This window comes from Dermacentor variabilis, chromosome 1 (genome assembly GCF_050947875.1).
Source record: "Dermacentor variabilis isolate Ectoservices chromosome 1, ASM5094787v1, whole genome shotgun sequence".
NCBI lineage: Eukaryota > Metazoa > Arthropoda > Arachnida > Ixodida > Ixodidae > Dermacentor > Dermacentor variabilis.
In genome coordinates this window covers 281,908,816-281,931,720 of record NC_134568.1, presented here as the reverse complement: position 1 = coordinate 281,931,720, position 22,905 = coordinate 281,908,816, and the positions used below count along the sequence as shown (strand labels likewise).

The following is a 22,905-nucleotide window of genomic DNA, read 5'->3' as shown; positions in this document are numbered from 1 at the left end:
TAAAATAAGCTGAAGAAGATGATGAATACAACGTAGGCCAACCTTACCCGATAAAATACACACACACACAGATATATATATATATATATATATATATATATATATATATATATATATATATATATATATATATGAACAAGACATACACGTAAGGTAATAAAAAGCAAGTTGCAGGAGAGAGAGCATGTACAGTTTTTTTTTTTTACTGCAGGTTTAGGTACAGTAAAGATGGCCTACATTGTATTCAATATGAGCCATAGACCGAACTTTGCGAATTTTGATAACAGTACAGCTTTACAGGAGCAATATCACAGCTTATGATAGAATAGTGCGTTATTTGACACATTCACTACGTAATTGATAAACTGTTCCATTGTCTTAGTGACTTGGGAAATAAAGAGTAGTAAGAAGCGTTTGTTCTGCAGTTATAAGCTCCGATTTGTTACCCGCCGTGGTTGCTCAGTGGCTATGGTGTTGGGCTGCTGAGCACGAGGTCGCGGGATCGAATCCCGGCCACGGCGGTCGCATTTCGATGGGGACGAAATGCGAAAACACCCGTGTGCTTAGATTTAGGTGCACGTTAAAGAACCCCAGGTGGTCAAAATTTCCGGAGTCCTCCACTACGGCGTGCCTCATAATCAGAAAGTGGTTTTGGCACGTAAAACCCCAAATATTATTATTATTATTGCGATTTGTTCTTTTTGTTTTATCACAGCGAGAGGATATGCAATATGTTTCCAGAAGATAGTTGTAGCGATTGATACCTGTCTGACTGCTATATATTCGACACAATAATTTGAGCCTAAGCTTCTGCCTACGTCCTAAAGTGGCCTTCATTTCTGAAACGCTAGAGTACGTGATGTAATTATTACAAACAAACCATACTGATTGGTTCTATAGCTTTTTCAGTCTATTAGAGGTAATCTTGATAAGGATCCCATTTTACAGAGGCATAATTAAGTATTGTCGTGACAGGTAAGGAGTATAATGTTTCCTTAACTTCTCGCGTTACCTGTTTGAAATTTCTAAGATAAAATGTAGCATCCTACCAGCTTTTGCTATGACAGTGTCAATATGTTTATGCCAATCGAGTGATTTGGTGAAATAGACTCCTATATACTTGTATTGTCAATAAGCGTGTCATTGATGTTTCGCGGTGCTGTAGTTTGGATAGTTTTCTAAAAAATTTACGCTACTGCACTTTTTAATATTTAAATTCATGTTCCATTTTTTTACACCAGTTCGCTACCTTATTTAAATCCGTTTGCAAAGTATTTATTTCATATTCAGTAGTAATTTATCTGTATATCACACAGTCGCTGGCAGATAGTTTTATGCGTGACGCAACATTTTCGACAATGTCGTTTATGCAGATTAAAATTGACAGGGACCCCAGTACGCTTCCGTGGGGAACGCCCGAAGACACAGTTATTGGTGAAGATTTGTAAGTGTTTAGGACGACAGACTGGGTTCTTCCATTTAGGTAGTTTCGTATCCAAGTTCGAACGTTTTCGTTTACTTTTAACGCAGAAAGCTTTATATCTAAAAGCTTATGGGACACAGTGTCGAAAGCTTTTGTAAATCAATAAAACCGCGTCTACTTCACTATTGTTGTCCATGGCTTTAGATATGAAATGCTGAAATCTTATTAGTTGTGTGTTGCAGGAATAACCGTTTTTCGGAATCCGTGCTGGGAAGGTGCAAAGAAAGCATCTGAGTGAAGGAATTCAAATACGTTACTATTTAAAATGTGCTCGAATATTTTGCAACATATTGATGAAAACATCGACGATGAAATCGAACTATACTTTTCTCTGAATTTTCTATGGCCCGATTTAAAAACGGGTGTCACGCTTGCCGTTTTCCAATCTTAAGGTATGAGGCCTGTTTCAAGGGAAAGCTTATAGATGATCGTTAAGTACGGAGAAATGATGCTATGACAGTCCTTAAGGACCACTGGATGTATTCCATCATGTCCAATTGCTTTTGTTGCATCTGAATGGCGTAACAAAGAATCGACGCCACTAACACCAAATTCAATGTATGGCATCATATCGATCTGATTGGCGTTATTGAAAAGCGAAGACTCCCCAGCAGATCCTTGCGAACACACAGATCGGAAATATCGCAGAAATACACACAGATCGGAAACCACATACACGTTCGGTCATGTAATCTGGTTATTATTACACAGTAGCGCAAACAAATCTACCTGATCACTACTACGTTTGTACTTTTCTAGCACAGCCATGTGTCACTATTGCTTCTAGCGCCTCCAAGAAAGAAATGTCACTAACTGATCCAAGGTTGTTTGATAGTAGTCTAACAATATGATTGGCACAGTTTTATATCAACCATGCCTGAAATTTATGAAAAATTCGTTGCTCTTTTCGATGTTTTAGGAGAGAACCTACTGGAATTAAAACAGTTAAACAGCGCAGCGCTAATGATGGTTTGATGTCAGCAGAAATTCTTGCTGCTATAAAAGGAAAACATATGCCTTGGAGTCTGTGTCGCCGAGCCCCTAACTGCAACACACTTCCTTTAAAATTTAAACTTTGCAGAAACAAAGTTAATGCAGCTATTCGCCTCGCTAAAGGTAATCACTTTCTCAACAAGCTTAGGTATGCCTGGTTTGATAGCCGTACGTAAAACCTGGTCCCTAATAAATGACCTCAAAGGTGCTGGTAAGAAAACTACGTAACGACAACTACTTTCTATACCACTTTTCATCTGATGGCCAGAGTACAGCAGAATGATTTTAATGATTTCTTTTCAGGAATATTGGGTTTTCCCAGAGCACGTCCGGATTCATGTACATTAAAAACAAGTAACCTGATATTGGCTTATCTGCCGCTTCTGACTCATTGTGGCCTAAAAACAATTATTTTTAGTCTTAAACTCAACAAGTCCGTAGGTACAGATGGCATCTCCGTCATTGAGCTCCGAAGAAACTATAGCTACATCAAGGCCCTTTTGATAACAATAATTAATCACATCTTGTCATGCGGCATTATTCCAGTCAGAATGAAAACGCCTATCATTATGCCACCCTATAATAAAGGATTTCGAGGCAAAGTTGAAAACTGTCGCCGTATATCAATTTGCATGACACAAACCTTAGAGAAGCATATGCTGCTCACTATGAATAGCTTCCTTTATACTATAGCAACATGTTATCAACGCAGCAATACGGCTTTATAAAAGGCAAAAGCACTCAGGCGCTTTTGGATGATTTTTCTGATTTCCTGAATTTCTGTTTAGAAGGTAACCAGGTAGCGTGCGCATTGTTTCTTGACGTAAGCAAGGCATTTGACAGTGTCTGCCATGACTTATTGTTAACGAAGCTTTCGCGGATGACATTGCGTGGTTTGTTTCTGTCACTTCTCCATAATTTTCTCCGGGACCGGTTTCACTACGTCTCAGTTCAAAACTTTCACAGCAACGTTTCGCCAAGCAAAGCCGGTGTTCCACAATGTTCAGTATTAAGCCTTCTCCTATTTAACATTTACGTTAATGATCTGTCTAAAGCAGTCCCCATTAAAATAATTCAGTATGCAGACAATGCACTCTTAGTTTCTCGTGCTAATCAATATTCTGATGCAGTCTCTCTTATACAAGAAGAAGCAACGAAGGCAATGGACTGGTTCGTAACAAATTTCATCGATATTAACGTATTAAAAACGCAACTCGTCTGCTTTCGAAGCCCTTTAAAGAGAGCACACCTGACTAGGCAAGTAATATTACATAATTCGCATTGTAATCCATGTTCTTGCGATCCTATCGACTACACGTCATCCTTAAAATATGTCGGTTTGCGTTTTGACAGCGATCTTTCTTGGAATCGGCACATTTCTTAAGTTTGTCAGAGGATTCGATAAGTGCTGTGCTTACTCTATAAAATCCGTCATCTCGTGCCGATGTAAGTCAGGAAAACCACAGCGCATGCGTTATGCTACAGTGTAGTCCCATACGGGATTACTGCCTACGGTCCCCCCTCCCGCCCCCCCCCCCCCATTGCGCTCTTCGTTCGCAAAAAAAAAAAACACTCACTAATGCGCTCCCTTTTAAAAGTTATAAGTTATGACTGGTGTCTTGAAGGCAACACCGACATTTTTTAAGGTATTATCAATGCTATATTTTTCTTCGGTTTTACTCCATATAATAGCGCTGAGACATTTGTGGGACAATCGTTTTAAAATACCGTACGTAACTCCCCATTGCCTTAGACCGAAATGGCGTTAGCTAATACCTCGTTGTGCAACAAAATACTGCAAAAGAATGCGCGAATACTATGTTCCAGCGTTGTTTAATTATTTACCTTGTAACGTGCTGCAGTGCACATCAAAATACAAGCTCAAGAAAGCACTAAAACATGCGGATTTGAGCGGCTATAACACGTAAAGAAATAGACCTCACGTACATCCTTCTGTATTACGCTTACAGGGTGGCTTTGGTTAAAAATGTGATCAGAAAGTTTGCTCCTGCAAAGCTTTCATTGGAGCATTTCTCGTTTTTGAACTCATTTTGTTGTTTCTAGTCATGTACTCATATTATATATATATATATATATATATATATATATATATATATATATATATATATATATATATATATATATATATATATATATATATTACCATGAGCAAAGGAAACACGCCCTATATGCAAGCGCAGCTCCACTTGCTTTCTTCTAACTTCTTTTCCGCCACCCAAGCTGCGCGGCAACGATCCCTCTTCGATGCAACAGGAAGTCGCATCCGCTTTTGCTTTGTTCAACTGATGCAAAAATCAAACAGCAACAGCAGAGACAGCACGTCTGGCCGTGCGTAGAGCCGCCGTGACAGCCCGATGCACGGTGTTTCATCCATCAAGTTCTGGAAGCCATGCGCGGAAGCAGCGGCAGCTTTCCATCACCGCGACCGACATCACGACCTCGTCTCGCCCACCCGATGGGACGCGTAACAGCACTGAAGACGGTGCTATTTGTTTTTAAATTAATTAATTAACTTAATTATAAAATAAGAAAGTTTAGAAGCTCTGACGAGGACGCACGTTTTTTGCGTTGTCGAAACAACACTTTACTTAACCTCCGACAAAAGTTTTTCATTGCGTGCAGTCGCTTTGCATCCAGTTATGCTATCATCCTTACGCTATAGTTAAAAATGAGCATAGAAAAAAACGAAAATTTCGTTTACGAATTGATGCATATATATATAACGTATGTCGATGACCTAGCTGGTACATGACTTGGAAAAGCGAACACCGTTACAAACGGGGCCATAACACAAGACAGCGCACTATCGTGTCTTCTCGTTTGCAGGCCAGACTTGTTGCAGCACAGGTAACAGTGGAGATCACCGTTGTTTTCCAGCCAGATCTAGCGAGTGGTACGGCCACGGCTACGTACGGGAGACGGCGGGTACTATTCCGCAAGTTTCCTGTCACTGAATCGCGCTTTCGGCGTTGTGGGCATGCTATATTATTCTAGATTAAAAAAGTACAGGAACGAAGCTTTGCGCTAGAACTTCGATAGCATCATATGGTGCAAGTTTCACTCACTTTCGGTGGCCTACTGTGCGACTTGTTTGAGGACATGTTTGGAAGTAACTTGAGACCATGGTATTGCAGTCATCACGCGACGCATATCGTTATTTGGCCACACTCGGGAACTGATGAGGCAGACAGTCCGAAGCAGGGCTGCTTCCCCTTTAGAAGCCTTCGTTAAAATTCATGGCATACGTAGTGCGCAGTAAAACAAGGGCCAGTAGCTCCGAGAGATTTGACAGCGTCGTGTCTCCTGGCACCCGTCTATTCTGAAAATTGCCAAGGCGTTTTGCTGGATGGGCTCTCCGCAGCAAGCAGCACGTGGGGAACGCCCGAAGCAGCGTCACGCCCGGTGACGAGACGCTCTCCCTGTATATATATGTCCATAATTATTCGCCAACGTCGTTCTTGACGCCTTCTATGCGCGGCCCCCATCCCCTTCCTCGTATCCATCGCCCCACTTCCCTTTTTAAAATTATTTTCCGTTAGTCACTGTCACACACTTCAACATTCACCGGTTTGTTAACGGCGTGGCGGCCGCTAACATTCCTATAGTTTTGTTTCTGCACAAACTTCGAGGCCGTTCACCTACTTGCCCTCCCACCTTCTCGTTGTGGCGGTTTCTTAGCTTCCCTAGCCCGGTACCCTCGTCCTTGACATGCTACTTTGCCGTGCGCAAATCAGCGTTCTGTAGGCCTTTTTGTCCTGTTTTCATTACTCACAGCGTGTACAAACTAACCTAACAGCAAATTTTTCTCAAGTTTATTAACATAATGAAAGTCAGAGACAAGGGAAAGGAAAAAAAGAAAAAAAAGGGGGAGGTGCTTATTATGCGTATTCTAGACAAGCAAGTCGCATTATTTTCGAAATGCTTTTCTTACGCGCAGCGTGGTCGACGATTCGGCTCAAGTACCAGAAATGAGAAGTTCTTCGACGACACGAAGGCCTAATAGGGAGCAACAATTCCCCCAAGTTTTATTCACGTGCTCGCCCCATTTTATCTGTGTGTGGAATTTTTTAGCGCTGATCCCCCCTCAGCACTTACGGTTAACGGAATCCGGGATGAGGTAGAGGCGCGCCATCAGCGGGGCCGCAATGTTCTGAGCAAGCGAGAAGGGATTGACGCTATGGCGACCCCCTCCCCCCCTTCTGAGCACCACTAGGCACCGCCTTGCATCCATGTCGCTCTTTCGGAGCCCACCTCCTGAAACTTTCTATTCCGTTGGGAAGGGGAAGGGGTGGGTCAGTCAGAAAATGTCGTGGGGGGGGGGGATTTCGCCCTCCCCCTTGCTACGCCAATGCTTGCAACAAAGACGTTTAGCATTTGGTAAAACAATCTTATCGTTATAGACATCCAGAAGGAAGCGTCGCAACGACACGAATCCTTCTCTAATATTTTTTTTTCTCTTGGCGCGATTGTTTCCACTCAGCAACGACTCAGGATGGAACCACATTCCCTCTTAGAACCGTGGCGTCTGCTGAAGGCGCGTACACTTGCGCACCTTTGTTGCGCCTTTGTTCAGCGATATTGTGACAAAAAGCCGGAGGAAGAGCGGGGGGAGCGCGGACAAACGCCGGGTGCTTGTTGACAACTGATACCAGCGTGGCGCTGGCACCGCCAACGTCCCGAAGCGATAACAGTGAGGTGGAGCTCGTTGCTAGCGCTCCAAATTAATGTTATTTGCAGGCTTACAGTGGCATCTATAACTCGTAGAAGGCGGTTATCGTATCGTGTTGTGGGTATGGTCGAAGGAGCGTTATTCTCCAGCTTCATACTAACCATATAGACATCTTCTTGATTTCTGTTAATTTATTAAGTTCGTTATTATTATTATTATTATTATTATTATTATTATTATTATTATTATTATTATTATTATTATTATTATTATTATTATTATTATTATTATTATTATTATTATTATTATTATGTTCTTTTGCAACTGCAGTTCCTGATTCTTCCAATTTTCTGTGACTGCCTATACACTCCGTGTGCACCTTTACGTTTGCGCGCAGCTAATACTGTTTTCCTCTCTGCTTTCTCTCTTTTCGCCCCTTTATCCCCTCTCCCAATGCAGAGCAAAGCGGACGTGCATCTGGTTAAACTCTCTGCCAATCCTTCCTTCTCCCTCTTCTTGTAACTACGTTTGCGGTGATTACTGCATGAGCCCAAGCAAGCGAGGTAGGAATATCGTTTGCGTTTTAACAGATTTCTTGCGAATATCAGCGTCGATTCTGTGCAAGAATACTTTTATTTCGCTCCTACCGTCCGCAACGAGCATTTGCCGATCTTGGCGATAACGGCGACTTCGGAACGCTCGAGCTAATAGCAACAAATGCGCGAAATGAATCGGACTGCTGATCGCGTGGCCTCCTTCTCCATCAATCATGTAGTATGCCTTGCGGTGCACTTCTCGTGCACTCCAAAAAGGAGACCAAAGGGAGCGTTGGCAACTCATTCCGTGGAGGTAACGTACCACTGGTCGCGTGTTAAATGCATTTCCGAAAGTTCTCCTACATTCCAATAAAGTATACGCTCACTCCGATTTGGCGGAAGCAGGGTAAACGTGTTCTGTCGGGGAGTATGAGAACTGCCAGAAATGGACAAGCATGCAGTTACTCCTGGACAGAGGAGTTTCCAGCACGCCATTTGTTTACATTTAGAATGTGCATTTACGTTTCGCGCATCAACGATCCCCTAAAAAGGACTTGCCTGAATTATGGCTGGCATCATCTACCGCCTGTGCACTGCATCAGGTCTTTCACCAGAGTGGTACCCCGTGATTTTGGTCGCATCTCTTCGTCGCTTTGTGCGCAAAGCAGCGGCATAAGGAACGGTGGCTTTTTTTTTTTTTCTGGCCAACTGTCCCGATGAACGACGCTGTTCAGTGCACTGTTCAGCGATACCGTTCAGTGCACTGAAGTGAACGTGTTACTGTTGCGGAGATGTATACATGCATTCAGAGAAGATCTAGAACTATGTGGACTTTTGGATTATCTCTTTGGATGCATATTCCTGAATGATGAGCATAGTATTGCACTTACCGGCACGATCGCTGTGCCTATCCCTTTTCTCGGTCATCATCATCTTTCATCACACCGTTACGTCCCCTTTTTCGCCTTTACCTCCCCCTCCCCTCTCGCCCCAGCGTAGGGTAGCAAACCGGCTGTTCCCATCTGGTTAACCTCCCTGCCTTTCCCCTTTCTTCTGTCTCTCTGCCCTTGTGGAAAGTAACAGGCTATGGCACTCTGGCTTAGGCCAACCTCTCTGCGTTCTTTTTCTCTTTACAAACCAGCAGTATAGTGTGGCTAGGTGGTATCTGCACTCCGAAGCACTAATGTCCGGTAGAGCGAATAATAAACCTCTACCAGGAGATCGGCCTTCACCTGGAACACCGACAAGTGACTAACACCACAAGGAGCGAAAAAAAAAAAAGGAAGAAACATCACAGCCTGGGTTTCTTACTTTTCTGGGTTATTTTGTGTTGTCGTCCGCCGTACTTTTGCTCGCCCTCCCAACCTAAGGTGCGTTTTCCCTCAAGCTCGCAACAGATTGTTCTCAGGTATCACGTATGGATATTGAAAGAGAAGTTCGGAAAGTTCGTCGTAGCACATGCTGCCGCAAATTGAACTGTGGTTCGAAAAACCGAAAAATATCCGCTGCCGAATATCCACTGCCACAGTTTAATATAACCCGCGCGGTTTGTTGACACCCAGCTAACGCATCACGTCATGCGCATTAACTGCCTACGATCTGTCGAATACTCTGTAACCCCAATTCAGTCTTGGGCTTGCGGTAGACGTGGTGGGGGACTTATCCAAAACTCGAAACTTTTGCGAAAAATGAGCGGTACCCTCTGTTTCTAGTTGTCGCCTTCATTTTGAAAACATAAAGGAAAGTATTGTGATTTTCGAATTCGCCATGAGTAATTAGAAACGCACTTCACTGGACACACGTGCCATATCTATGTAGAGGCAAACATGAAAAACAGCAAACGTCTTTCGCGTTATCGATAACTCATCGCCACGTGCACACAGATAGCAAAAGATAAATTTCGCGCATTTGCCAGCGGTGGCCAACAGTTCATCCTCGAGGGTGAACTGTTGAGGATGAACCCCACTAAGGCATGCCATTGTTTTCAGCCATGATCAGTATAGAAGGTAATTAGGTCTCGAGATACCGACTATCCGCAGCCATGCAACCTATCAGGTGGCACTTGACACGTCGATTCAGCGCTACACCTGCGAGCGCGGTACTTTGCACACCTTATCGGCGAACGGGTCGTCCGGCTCTGACATGAGTACATGCGACGAGATTTATGCCGTCTCTCTGCTGGCGCGTCCGTCTCCCTCGTCACTGCAGTGCGCACGCGAACCGCGTGGGAAAGCAGTCGCCAGGGGATCCTCCCAGGCATTGTCTGGCCGGATGGGGCAACCCGACGCACCCGTTGTTCCGCGCTGGAATTCAGCCGCACATAGCCCGTTTTCGCCGGGGTCCGCGCGAACACCGGAAACCGAGGCGTAATGGGCCCCTGGTGGAGAGACAAAAGGACCGCGTTCTCTCGGTTCCGGGACGCTGCTCGCAGTTGGGCGCCCGAGCGGGCCGCCCTCCTGCCCTGGGCAAGACGCCGCGCATATATACAGGGCTACTGCAGTATATACTGCGGGACAGCAGCGCTCGTCGCTCGCAAACAGTCCTCCGCTCTTGTGGTGCGCGGTGGCCGTTGTGCGAAAAGCGCTACGCATGCGACAGCCGACTCATCCGGAGGCATTCCGATAGACAAAACACCGCCCCTCTCTTTCTCTCTCACCACGTCGTCGTTGAAGTGTTGCCAGGACTGAACCGCAAGTGTTCGTCACGAATGAAAGGAGAAGCTCACGCCGTGGAACCAGCGAGACGTATACTTGAAACGGCTTTCGCGTTACGGCAACGGTCCCGTAATCCCGTCCGCCCTGTTCGCGAGGCGGAAGGACGTGATGAATTTGGACCAACAAGCCAACAGGCCCATCATCATCATCATCATCATCATCATCATCATCATCGTCGTCGTCGTCGTCGTCGTCGTCGTCGTCGTCGTCGTCATCATATTTTTCTGTCCACTGCAGGACGAAGGCCTCTCCCAGCGATCTGCAATTATCCATGTCTTGCGCCTGCAAATTTCCTAATTTCGTCACCCCACCTAATTTTCTGCCATCCTCGACAGCGCTTCCATTCCCTTGGCACCCATTCTGTAACTATAATGGCTCACCGATTACCTGCCCTACGCATTACATGGCCTGCCCAGCTCCATGTCTTTCTCTTAATGTCAACTAGAATATCGACAACCCCCGTTTGCTCTGTGATGAACGCCGTTCTCTTCAACTCTCTTAACGTTACGCCTAACATTTTTCGTTCCATCGCTCGTCGTGCGTTCCTTACCTTTTTTTCACGCTTCTATTTTAATGTCCAAGTTGCTGCCCCATATGTTAGTACCGGTATAATGCAACGATTGCTCACTTTCTTTTTCTACGACAGTGGTATTTCCCGATCACGATTTAATATTGCCTGCCGTATGCGCTCCAACCCATTCTTATTCTTCTGTAATGTTCCTTCTCATGATCAGGGTCCCTTGTAAGTGGCACAGCTTCTCCAATAACATTATAGCCAAAACAACTGGAATATTTCCTCAAAGGAATATACAGGGTGTTTCAACAAACACTTTCAAAAATCTTTAAAAGTTGCCTGTGGCAGATATCACAATTCTAGTTCATGAGCTGTTCTACTCGAAGCGGCGGTCAATACTTGCACAAAAAATTGAGATGATAAATCGACTAATTAATAAATATTCAGTAATTAAGTTCTAACTAATTACATTTTGGTCCATATTGCAATTTACAAATTCTAGCCGTGGATTTCGCAAGGCAGATCCACTTGGAACGAATCTTCAAGATGACAGCAGTTTCTAGATATAAATACCCGGACTTAGCGGAGAAATGCAATGGCGTTCCAGTTAATTTGTTAACAAAACGTCGTTTCATGCGCTGAAGCACACAAGTAACTGGAACGCCAACGCATTTCTCCGCAAAGTTCGGGCGCGGTATACAAGACCGACGTCAAACCTAACCTGAACACTAACGCACTGACCAAATCACTATACGACAGAAACTTGCCTGCAACCACGCTCCGCTTAAATATACGCAAGTTTGTCGTGCATCGCGAAGGACTAACAAAAAGAAACATTAATAAGAAAAAAAAAAAAACGTCAAACCCAGGCCCACAGGTAGCGAGTGGCCTGCATGCACGCTGCTTCCAGTTTCCACTTCCCGGCCGACCCTATCGGTCGTCTACCGGCGCCGCCGTAGTGGATGTTTTGTTTCTTTTTTCCCCCCATTGTCGGAGCCTGCATCCCGCCGCGTGCTCCTGCATAGCAGCGATGCGATCGACGCGCCCCTTTTGGCGCATCTGCGTCCGCTCCGCGAGCTCGGCGCGTGCCTTGCCGGTCGCGACGGCATAGAATAAAGAACCAAGGCGACGGCGTGTACGTTCAAGCAACAGGAAGCCTCAACTATAGCAACTAGCCAGCCTTCGCGAGCGCCGTTCGCGACGCGGAAAGGCGATGCGCGCCTTTTCCGATGTGGATGTCTTCGCGATGGCGCGAGCCCAACTGGCGGAAACGCGCGCTCCTCCAAGGTTGCGCGCGCGCGGAGAAAATGCGCGTCCGGCCTGCCGCGACCCGCCCACCTCGGCGAACCGAATGACGTGTAACGCACCTACGACGCAGGAAAAAAAAAAAAAAAAAAAAAAAAAAGAAGCAGCGAGCTCGCATCTACAGGAGCGCTCGGATGCTGCATTTTCCGCTGCATGCTTTGCATCACTGGCAAAAGTGACCATAACTTTTATTTATTTTTTCTGCCTTGCAGAAGTATCTTCCCTGGTATGCAATTTCTTTTTTTTTTATAATTGGGTTTTACGTGCCAAAACCACTTTCTGATTATGAGGCACGCCGTAGTGAAGGACTCCGGAAATCTCGACCACCTGAGGTTCTTTAACGTGCACCTAAATCTAAGTGCACGGGTGTTTTCGCGTTTCGACCCCATCGAAATGCGGCCGCCGTGGCCGAGATTCGATCCCGCGAACTCGTGCTCAGAAGCCCAACACCATAGCCACTGAGCAACCACGGCGGGTTGGTATGCAAGTTCGGCTCACTCGAATTTGTTTACTTTCCAAGTGCACTGAGGGCGGGAAAAAAGGAAGGAAAGAGAAAAGTAGAATGCAGGGATGTTAACCAGAATAACGTCCGGTTGGCTACCCTACACCGGGGGAATGGGAAAGGGGAAAACAAAGATCACAGGGAGAGAGAGGAGGGAAGGAAAGAAGGAAATTGCGGTAAGTTCGCTGACGCGTGTGGTCTTACAGAAATTGCATTAATAGTCACAGATGGTCGCACAAACCCGTCGTCCTTAAGAAACACAAAAGCGCCTTCACCGCTTTATGGGCCGACGGGCGATGGGGGCGGTGTTCCAGCAGCACCTGAGGGCGGGAGTTGGGAAGCCGTATAAGACTATGCACGATATGCGCGTATGGTTCTTGCAAAGAGAGCAAGCTTATTTCACATTAGGGTGGCCTGTGATTGGCGCGTTGTTCTCGACGATTAGCGACAGCTGCCACGTTATTTAGAGGATACTCCCGGCACAACAAGGGAATGACTTGAAGATACGACTTGTGCTACTGAAAGGCTCTCTAAAGCGCGCTAACTGCCCGTAGCTACAGCACCGCGCTATCATACCTCGACTTTCTGTCCTTAATAGTTTCCTCCCTTTTCTCCCAGTACAGGGTATAGCCAACCGGCTTCAGTCTCGGTTAACCTCCCTGCCTTTCATATACACTTCTCGGTCTCTCTTTTCTCTATACCATAGCAGACGCGGCTGGCACCACCACAACAAATACTGAATTTTTTTCTTCAAATTTTCTTCCTTCTTTCTTCAGTTATCTTCCCATACTGTTAAGGGGAGAAAAAATGCAGCGCTCAGGGCGACACTTTTATCATCGTTGTTAAAATTGCTAGGCTATTTGATTTTGAAACAAATTAGGCGAACGGAGAAGCTGTATGTTTGACGAGCATTTTCAAAGCATTGGCGCTATAACGTAAAACTATTCCAAACTTTTCTATTCCAATTCTGCAATCAGCACTTCACTATTGGTCAAAACATTTCCGCGCCACCCCCCACTTCGCCTGTCTGTCACGCGACATCACGAAAACCGCGATAGCTCCCCATCTGATATGACACGTACACGCTGATTATGCATGATTAGGCAAAAAAAAATATTTCTGATACGACTTTTTTTTTTTCCATTAGCCCTCTTGGTCAAAGGTTTTCGGGCCGCGTCCACTTCGCCTATCTGTCACACGACGTCGCAAAACTGCAAAAATTCACCGCGTCAAAGTGACGTGCACGCGTTAACGATGCATTAACGTGCCGAACAATTTTTTTTTCTGAATAGCCGGAGACTGCCCCGTTCCGAAAGGAATAAAAGATGGCTGCCCCCGGATCGCTCAAGCAATGGCTACTCGCACCTGCCGGAGAACATTGATTTATTTGCGTATAATTAAACTTCTTGTGTGGCAATATCGCGTTACCGAGCCCCTTCGGCACGTACGTGACATCGCTATGCCAACTCTTCTTTGCTGAGGATCCATTTTAGCGGATTTTGTCACTGTCCGTCGCACGCCGCCGCGATTTTCGACCAGCCACTGCTAGCTAAGTAAGGTGTAGCGGACCAATCGCAGACGTCGGCACCACCCTCCTCACCCGGGCATCTATTTTCACTGCACTGGCTCGACCCCATCGAAACCTTCTCCACTTGAGCGCGCTGCCCGCCTCTCGTCAGCCAATTCGATAAGAAAAAACCTTCTATGCAGACAATGTTATTCGTTCGTAAAGCAAACAAAAGTGACCTCCTATAAGCGAGGAGAGCGTTTGAATCGGCTGTTCAGACAACGCGGCGGGTCACCGCTCGACGCTTGCGTCGGCGGTTACGTATACATTTCACGACAGGCGTTTGGAATAGTTTTACGTTATAGGGCCCCAAGTCGTGGTAATTATGCACGGGGAGTCGATTTAAAGGAGCAAGACTATTCTGAAGAGTGCCAGCGGTGACTTTAATTCCGTTGCGCTCTTCAACAGCATGTCTGTGGGAAAAAACGCACCTTCATGAATATATATATATATATATATATATATATATATATATATATATATATATATATATATATATATATATATATATCGAGAGAGAGAGAGAGAGAGAGTTGGAATGCAATATGGATTGGAATGCACATAGTCATCATCATCATCATCTTTACGTCCACTGCGATCTCTAATTACCCCTGTCATGTGCCAACCGATTCCAACTTGCACCCGCAAATTTCCTAATTTCATCACCCCATCTAGTTTTCTGCCGTCTTCGACAGCGCTTCCCTTCTCTTGGCCATTCTGGAACTCTAATGGTCCACCGGTTTTCCATCCTACGTATGACATGGCCTGCCTAGCTCCATTTTTTTCTCTTAATGTCATTTAGAATATTGGCTATCCCCATTTGCTCTCTGTTTTACACCGCTCTCTTCGTGTTACTTAACGTTACGCCTAATATTTTTCGTTCAATTGCACTTTGTGCTGTCCTTTAAGTTGTTCTCGAGCTTCTTTGTCAACCTTCAAGTTTCTGCCCCATATGTTAGCACCGGTAGAATGCAGCAATTGTACACCTTTCTTTTGAATGATAGTGGTAATCTCCCAGTCAGGATCTGGCAGTGCCTGCCGTATGCACTCCAACACATTGTTATTCTTTTGTAAATTTTCTTATCAGTATCAGGGTCCCCTGTGAGTAATTGACGTAGATAAACGTAGTCATTCACCGACTCTATAGAGGCTGACTGGCGATCCTGAACCCTTGCGCCCTTGCCCGGCTATTAAACATTATATTTCTTTGTGCATACTAATATTCAACCCCACTCTTACACACCGTCTGTTAAGGTCCTCAATCATTTGTTGTAATTCGTCCCCAGTGTTGCTGAACAGGACAATGTCATCTGCAAACAGAAGGTTGCTGAGATCGCCGCCGTTGATCCTCACTCCTAGGCCTTCCCAGTTTAATAGCTTAAATAGTTCTTTCAAGTATGCCGTGAATAGCATTGGAGAGATTGTGTCTCCTTGCCTGACCCCTTTCATGATAGATAACTTTCTACTTTTCTTGCGGAGAAGCAAGGTAGCTGTGGAACCTCTGTAGGTATTTCTGAAGATATTAACGTATGCCTCCTGTATTCCTTGATTACGTAATGCCTCTATGACTGCTGGTATCTCTACTGAATGAAATGCCTTTTCATAATCTATGAAAGCCATATAGAGGGGTTGATTGTACTCTGCAGGTTTGTCGATTATTTGATTGATGACATGGATGTGATCCGCTGTATAGAATATCCCTTCCTGAAGTCAGCCTGTTCTGTTGGTTGACTGAAATCAAGCGTTGCCCTTATTCCATTGGAAATTACCTTGGTGAATCTTTCATACAATACTGAAAGCAAGCAAATGGGCCTATATTGTTAAATTATTTAACGTCTCCCTTCTTGTGCATTAGCATAATGTCTGCATTCTTCCACTGTTCTTGTACATAGTAGCGATTCTCAAATCATAAACGGTAGGTTTCCAATGACGCTGAAGAGAACACTGCATTCTGCAATATTGCATTCTGTGGAGTCGAATCTTGGCGGATAACAAAGAAAGAAACCAAAGCAAAGCTCTGCGCAGCGAGCGATAGAATGGAAAAGAATGCTTAATAGCGAGCGCAAATGATGAGCGTAACGTTAAGAAACAGGAAAAAAAGCGATGTGGATCGGAGAGCAAATGTGGGTAGCCGACATTCTAGTTGGCATTCAGAGAAAGAAATGGGAGTCGGGAAGGCCACGTAATGCATCGGGTGGATAACCGGCGGGCTATTATAGAGTTAGAAAATGGGGCGTCGAGTGAGCGGAAATGCGTTTGAGGGCGGCAGAGGGTTAGGGAGTGTGATGAGATTAGTGAATTTTGCGGGCGTATAGATGGGTGTCAGCTGGCACAAGACATATAGGTAACTGGAGATCGCTCAAAAAGGCTCCTTCGTCCTACAGTGAAGATAAATAGGACGATGGTGGTGACTTTTGCTTTCAGTCTATGCTGCTGTTTTGGAGCGTTATCTTTTTTTTACTCTTAGTGCCGTCGTTCAGGTGTTTGCGAATTACACGAGCACACTTGACATTATTGGCGCCTCTCGCGCGTTAAATTACTTGGTGCAGGCGAACGAGCGACGCCCTCGGGAGACTTGCATATTAAGGACGTTCGACCGAGCACGTCGATCAGGAACCGTTCGTGCATAGCAGAGTTATGAGGGCGTCAGTTCGCGGATAATATGCGAATTCTGAATATGATTGCTTTTTATCATTGCTCAAAACTTCTGTGCTTTCTTTCTTCTTTTTTTTCTGATCTGAGACGGAGTCACTCATGCGAGGTGCGCCAAGCCAATTTCGCGGCAGTGCGTTCCTTAATGGCCTCGACTGGTGCTTTGGCCTAGCGAACAGTCGGCTGCACTGTAGTTCGTAAAGGGAACTAATACGTTAATATCTCTGTACACAATAATTAGAGCCTCGTATTTCACTGTCAGCCTAAATTGCCAGTGGCCGCATAAGTCATTAAAAAAATTTACAACTATTACTAATATTGTTCTTTCTCACTAATTGTAGGTTCACTCTGTCATATTGCATGCTATACGGAGTCACTTTACTATGACGTGAGAGACGAGAGGGTGAATCGCCCTTCGAGTGTCCTCAGGCATTAAATTACAAAGCAACCGGTGGGTCACTCCAGATTACGGGCTCGAAGTATGTCCAATAGCACAAGATTTCTTTGGTCTAGCTCGTTAGATTTCATGGCTGACTGAGAAAAGGACGACAAGACACTGACTCAGAGCTGGCGCTCTTTTTTGTCCTCGGGTTTTCGTGATATATAGTAACTCTTTACGCCCCTTGCCTGTACGGACGCGATCAATTTGAACCAGTCGCTGGCCCGTAGCTCTGGGCACATGTTTTCGCACTCTGGTGCATTGCTATGGCCACTGCCAATATAATAAGCCACGCTGTGCAACTTAGCGCACGGTATCTCGTCCTGCCTGCCTCCGAATGGGCAGCCGTGGTGCTAAGCCGCTGCAGTTGCGTCGTGGACGTAGGCGAGCAAGGGCTGAGCGATAATAAGAAAAAGGGGGAGGGGGACGTGCCGAATAGAGCCTATAGTGGACCCTCTGCGCGCGCACTGCATATACTGCGCCGCCATGCTCCAGACTGGTGCACCTGGCGTCGGAACTCGTGATCAGACGGCGGGCAGGTGCTCCACCGTCACGATCCTTCGTGCGCTCTGCTCGAAGACCGTCGTGCGAATCTCGTGCCTGCTGTGGTATAGGAGCGCGCGATGTGTTTGAACAAAGGCCGATCGCAATCTGTCGTTTTCTATAGTCAGCCCCAATATCTGAGGCTGGCAGAGGTCGGGGCTTGCGGAGGAACGATCCGGGAACCAGATTCAACGCCATGATGCATGGTCGATTATTTCAGCACAGTGTGTTTTAGGCCATGCCAGCTCAATGTTGTGAGCAGAGTGCCTCAAGAGAACACCTCGGGTAAGATAAACGTCAGTATCTAAGAGCTCGAGGATGTGTGTTCCCCTTCTAATACATAAGTTGAGGCACCTGCGGCGTTTTCTGTTGCGGTTTCCCTGTGATCAACTCGAATGATCTGAAGCAATAATGAAGCTAAAGTCACTGCACTAAAATGCAGCAATGTGCAAAACTTCCGATGAACCTTTTCGTCCTGTTAAAACCATCTAACCTGAGTAGAAATCCATGGCACATAACAAAGAGCATAAACGGCCTCAAATAATATGACATTTTCCACAGATAAGTTGTTCGCCCTATTTTGCTATTCAAAAGCAGCCTTTAGTACCACTATGTACCTTACAGCTATCTGGAAAAATTCTGGTGTTGTTGTGACCTTACATTTATTACCAGAAGCTTCTTTTCCCTGTCATATATCTATTAGTAACCTTTCTGGAAATGACAAAAAAAAAAGTTGGTTACGAACTCGGCTTGCTGAATTTCTGTCATTTAGACTATGATGCCCTTTATACGGCATGTGCACTTTGACAACACATGAACGTGCATTTTACGTGCTTCCACCATAAACACAACGCCTCCGTCAGTAATTCATGTGTGAGCCAGGGGCCGAATTCGCAAATATTTTTGTTTGCAAAAGCTGGCCAGCTGCCTTCGCTGATCATCACAGCTGGCTGGAGCTTGTCCTTAAGAACCTCTCCAACTCGCGATCTGATTTGTGGATACGGGTCGAAGCTACCGAAAATTTTTACCTCCGAGCCCGAACATCTTCTACATTACGAAAATGTCACATAGCACGGTACTCATTCACTTTGCCTCAGTCCTAGATAACAATAATTTGCTTCTTCAGATGTTCTGCATCTCGTATTTTTGACCAGAGGAAAGAACTTCACATATACAAAAGTGTGGAAAAAGCACGTCCCAATGTGCTTCCTTTCTTTTGTGCGTGGTGGCTCTTGAGAAATGTTTATGTATCAGTCCATGTCCACTACACAGACCTTTAATTTGTGGGATGCTTAATAACTACTTTCCATTTCGTATCATACTTATCGTACGACTGCGGGCGCCTTTAAACTTCAGTACTAATTGCATCAAAGAGAGAGAGAAGGAGGAAGGGAGAGAGAAACCTAGAAAAGGCAGGGAAGTGAACTAGAAAAAAAAAACAAATCAGTTTGCTACCCTACGCGGGGGGTGGGGGTGGTGAAGGGTTAGCGGGAAAAAAGAAATCAATACCTATGTCTCACTTCGCAGCGTGGACGAGCTATGCGAAGGGTATTACTTTGTCAAGTAATGGGTACTTTTGCTTGGTAGGCTTCGACCCGACGCGTGCAATTAATGCGTACGTGAAAAGGATTCACGTTTTTCAGATTCAGGAAAAATATCTTTGTTCCACGGTACAACTTACCTTTTGAAATTATTTATCTGACATTATATGTTGCCTGGAATAACTATTCAGCGCATGCTGCCTACCTGTCCTCTCGTGATAACCTTGTAGTTGTTTTCCTCATTTTTCATTGTCTACACTCTTGTTTACGCTTAAACATTTTTTTAATACTTCTGTATTAAAACATTATTTAATTTGCTTACACCTGTGCTTTACGCGTGGTGCTTTACCTTAAGAAAGTAACGAGTATGGGCTTTGTCAAGACATTTGGTGCATTTCTACATTCCGGCAACTATAAAGAAATCGCGTATGTTCTCAGATGTTCCTAAAGCCACTCACCCTGTCACATATACTGTATCTGCAGAATATGCCGCTTCTGTGCATGTTTGTAATGATGGGTCGGTGTCGAAAACTACTTCGACAGCGGCATTTGTAATGCCGGATTCGATTATCCACAAGTACGTTCATCTCGAACACCAAACTACATCAACGGCACCAGACATGTAATCTTGCAGTCCGTTTCATATCGACGGAACCATCTAAGATCTGGAATGTATTTTGCGACGGGAAGCTACCGCTACGAGTAACTGATTTTACCCTTAAACAAGGACACTACTGCCTCAATCCTCAATTAAGAAGCGGCAGAATTACACGATTTCGCACTGAGAACTGGCTATCGTATCGCATTTCAATGGTTACCAGAGCACTGTGACCGAAACGGAAATGAGCTCGTCGACGGTGAGGCAAAGATGACCTGAAACAATGCAATTGAATTGCCAGTGCCATTTTCTCAGCAAGACACAAATGCTCTATAATATATACCTTAACGTGCGAAAATGCCGGGATACACCGGGCGCAGCCGAGTCACCGCCATTGCTGTTTCTACAGACTTGACTCAGACATGCGAGACTCAGGTTGCCGCCCACCATCAAGAGAAGCCAGGCAAGTTTGCTGCGCAGGTTGCGACAAAAACTAGCGTTTACTTGGCGCTAACCTGCATCTTATCCACCACGCATGCAGACAGCCCGTACTGCGAGGAGTGTAGTGTATACTTGAGAGACGTGTTTTAAGTCTCAGGCTGAGGCTACAGAACACGTGTTGTGGATTTGCCCGCGGTGTGCAGTGGCAATACTGTCAGTGGAAGATCATTTGTCGAATTTCAAAAATTCACCTTTGTCCGAAAATCTTCTCTTGGGACCTTAACCACACGCTCGTCATCGGCGAGATATTTCAAAAGCTATCAACAAATTCCTGCGACAGAGTTCTCTCGATTTTAGGCTTTGAATGGACTTCACAGTTGATGTTCATTCAAGCCACCATTATCGCCCTCATCATTCATCAACAACACGATTCGCTCTTTCTCATTTTGCTGTCACTCCCTCTCCCCGATACAGAGCAGCTGGCCAGAATTTCGTTTGAAACCGACCTCTCCGCTTTTCAACCATAAGACCCCATTTTCTTTGACCCAGTGTGCTAATAGCCTTAAAGAACTGTAGTGTGCAAAAAAAGAAGTTCACGTAGACTCGCAAACAATTTGCTCCGCCCCTTCAATACACAAGCAACCAAATGCAGTACATGTCGCAATGACCCATGTCCCTGTAGCTAAATATCTTACCGTAAATGAACCCACCCAATTTGTGCAGGGTGAACTCCTTGGGTGGCACGAGCTTCCTAAAGGAGCGCTCAATTCCGCGAAGGGGGGCCGGTCGAGTTGGCTGAGTCAGGAATGTCGGCCGCGGAGAAATGCACGCAGCAAGTATGCGCGCTAAACCGGAATTGCGGGGAGCGTGAAAGCAGCGTCGCTTCAACGCCGCGTTTCAGCCGAACAAGAGGAGGACAAAAAATTAAGAGGCTATTAACGATAGATGCAGGCCAGTGCGAACCGTAAAAGCGAACAACTGCTTCGACGATCCCAACAGAAAACAAGCTGCCATCCGATGAGGCAAAGAAACAAAGAAATACGCTGGCTAGGCTTTCCGTGCCATTTCATTTTCCGCTAAAGAAAAGACAACCACACAGAGAGAGAAGGAAAAAGAGGGGGTGAGACGGCTAGCGCGGTGTGAGGCGGTGCGCGAAAAGCGCGGGATGAAACGCGCATGAACCCGACGGCACTTGAAGCACGCGGAGAGCAGTCGCCGAGCCGGTTGCTCGTGCGTTGAATGTCGCCGCGTCAAAGGAATTCTGCCCAGTGGTCACATCTGCTCTGTCCGGCGGCGATCTCTTTGCGCACCGAGGGAACGACGAAAGAGTCGTGAATGACTGCACCTCACAAAAGAAGACACAATGAAACGGTTCAAGGACCGTCGCGGTGCTCGCAGGGCTGGCGGCATCTAAATGAAAAGACTCGCGACACACCTGAGGCGTGCGCGCGTGCTAAAGAGACGGGGCGCCTCCCGGAAAGTCAGACATCCAGCCATGTACGTTCATGGGCAGGGGCTTTCGCCGTAGAAGATGGACGCTGGAAAAGAGATAGGCAGAAAGAGCGGGACGCAGGGCCTTCATATAATGATCTCTACACCTTTTTCTAATTTCTTCATTATTATTATTATTATTATTATTATTATTATTATTATTATTATTATTATTATTATTATTATTATTGTTGTTGTTGTTGTTGTTGTTGTTGTTGTTGTTGTTGTTTTTTACACGACACGTAAAGACCTCACCGACGTTTGCGTACACTTTGACAGATTTCAGATTTCATGAGCACATTTGCCGGCTCTCTACAACTGTCCCTCTCAGCATTCGCACGCAAGGATGCACGCACACACACGCATGTACGTACACCTGTGAGCGACAGCATACAGACCACGGTTTCCGAGAGAGAGAAATCAAATTCGCGACCTTCCAGCCATGGTGCTCGGAAATGAGAAATGCAGCCTGAACTTGATGAAAACAAGACTGCACTATACATTCATCACTTTCACTCATAGTATGTATACGCACGCCCACGTGTTACACTAAAATGATTAGTACGGAAGTATGTGTGGCGTGCGGTCGACCTTCGAGCAGTAAAGAAGGGCAGAGAGAACTCACCGAATGCAGTTGCGGCGCCCTCGGCGACTGGCATTTCGACGTGTCGGTCGCTCGGCTAGGGCCAGACACACAGCACCTCAGCGTACTTCCTGTGCAATGGCAACCCTGCGTGCTGTTAATAGAAACGAACACCTGTAAGCCTGGAACGAATACCTAGAATCACAATGGCCCACTGCATAAGTGATTGTTGAGCGATGTATCCAAGAGCCAATCTGAGAGCCGCAAATTATATATCCCATCGACGTCGCGGTGCTAGATAATTTTAACTTGA

The 22,905-nt window shown here is 45.5% G+C and overlaps 1 protein-coding gene across 1 annotated transcript in view; it reads right to left on the bottom strand.

The window, feature by feature from the left end:
* vari (MAGUK p55 subfamily member vari) overlaps nucleotides 1-22,683 on the bottom strand; it is a 94,353-nt gene extending 71,670 nt beyond the window's left edge. The window contains exon 1 of the mRNA XM_075676805.1: nucleotides 22,635-22,683. Coding sequence (XP_075532920.1) covers nucleotides 22,635-22,668 — 34 coding nt within the window. The 5' untranslated portion in view covers nucleotides 22,669-22,683. The remainder of the gene's footprint in view (nucleotides 1-22,634) is intronic.
* Nucleotides 22,684-22,905: the final 222 nt, after the last annotated feature.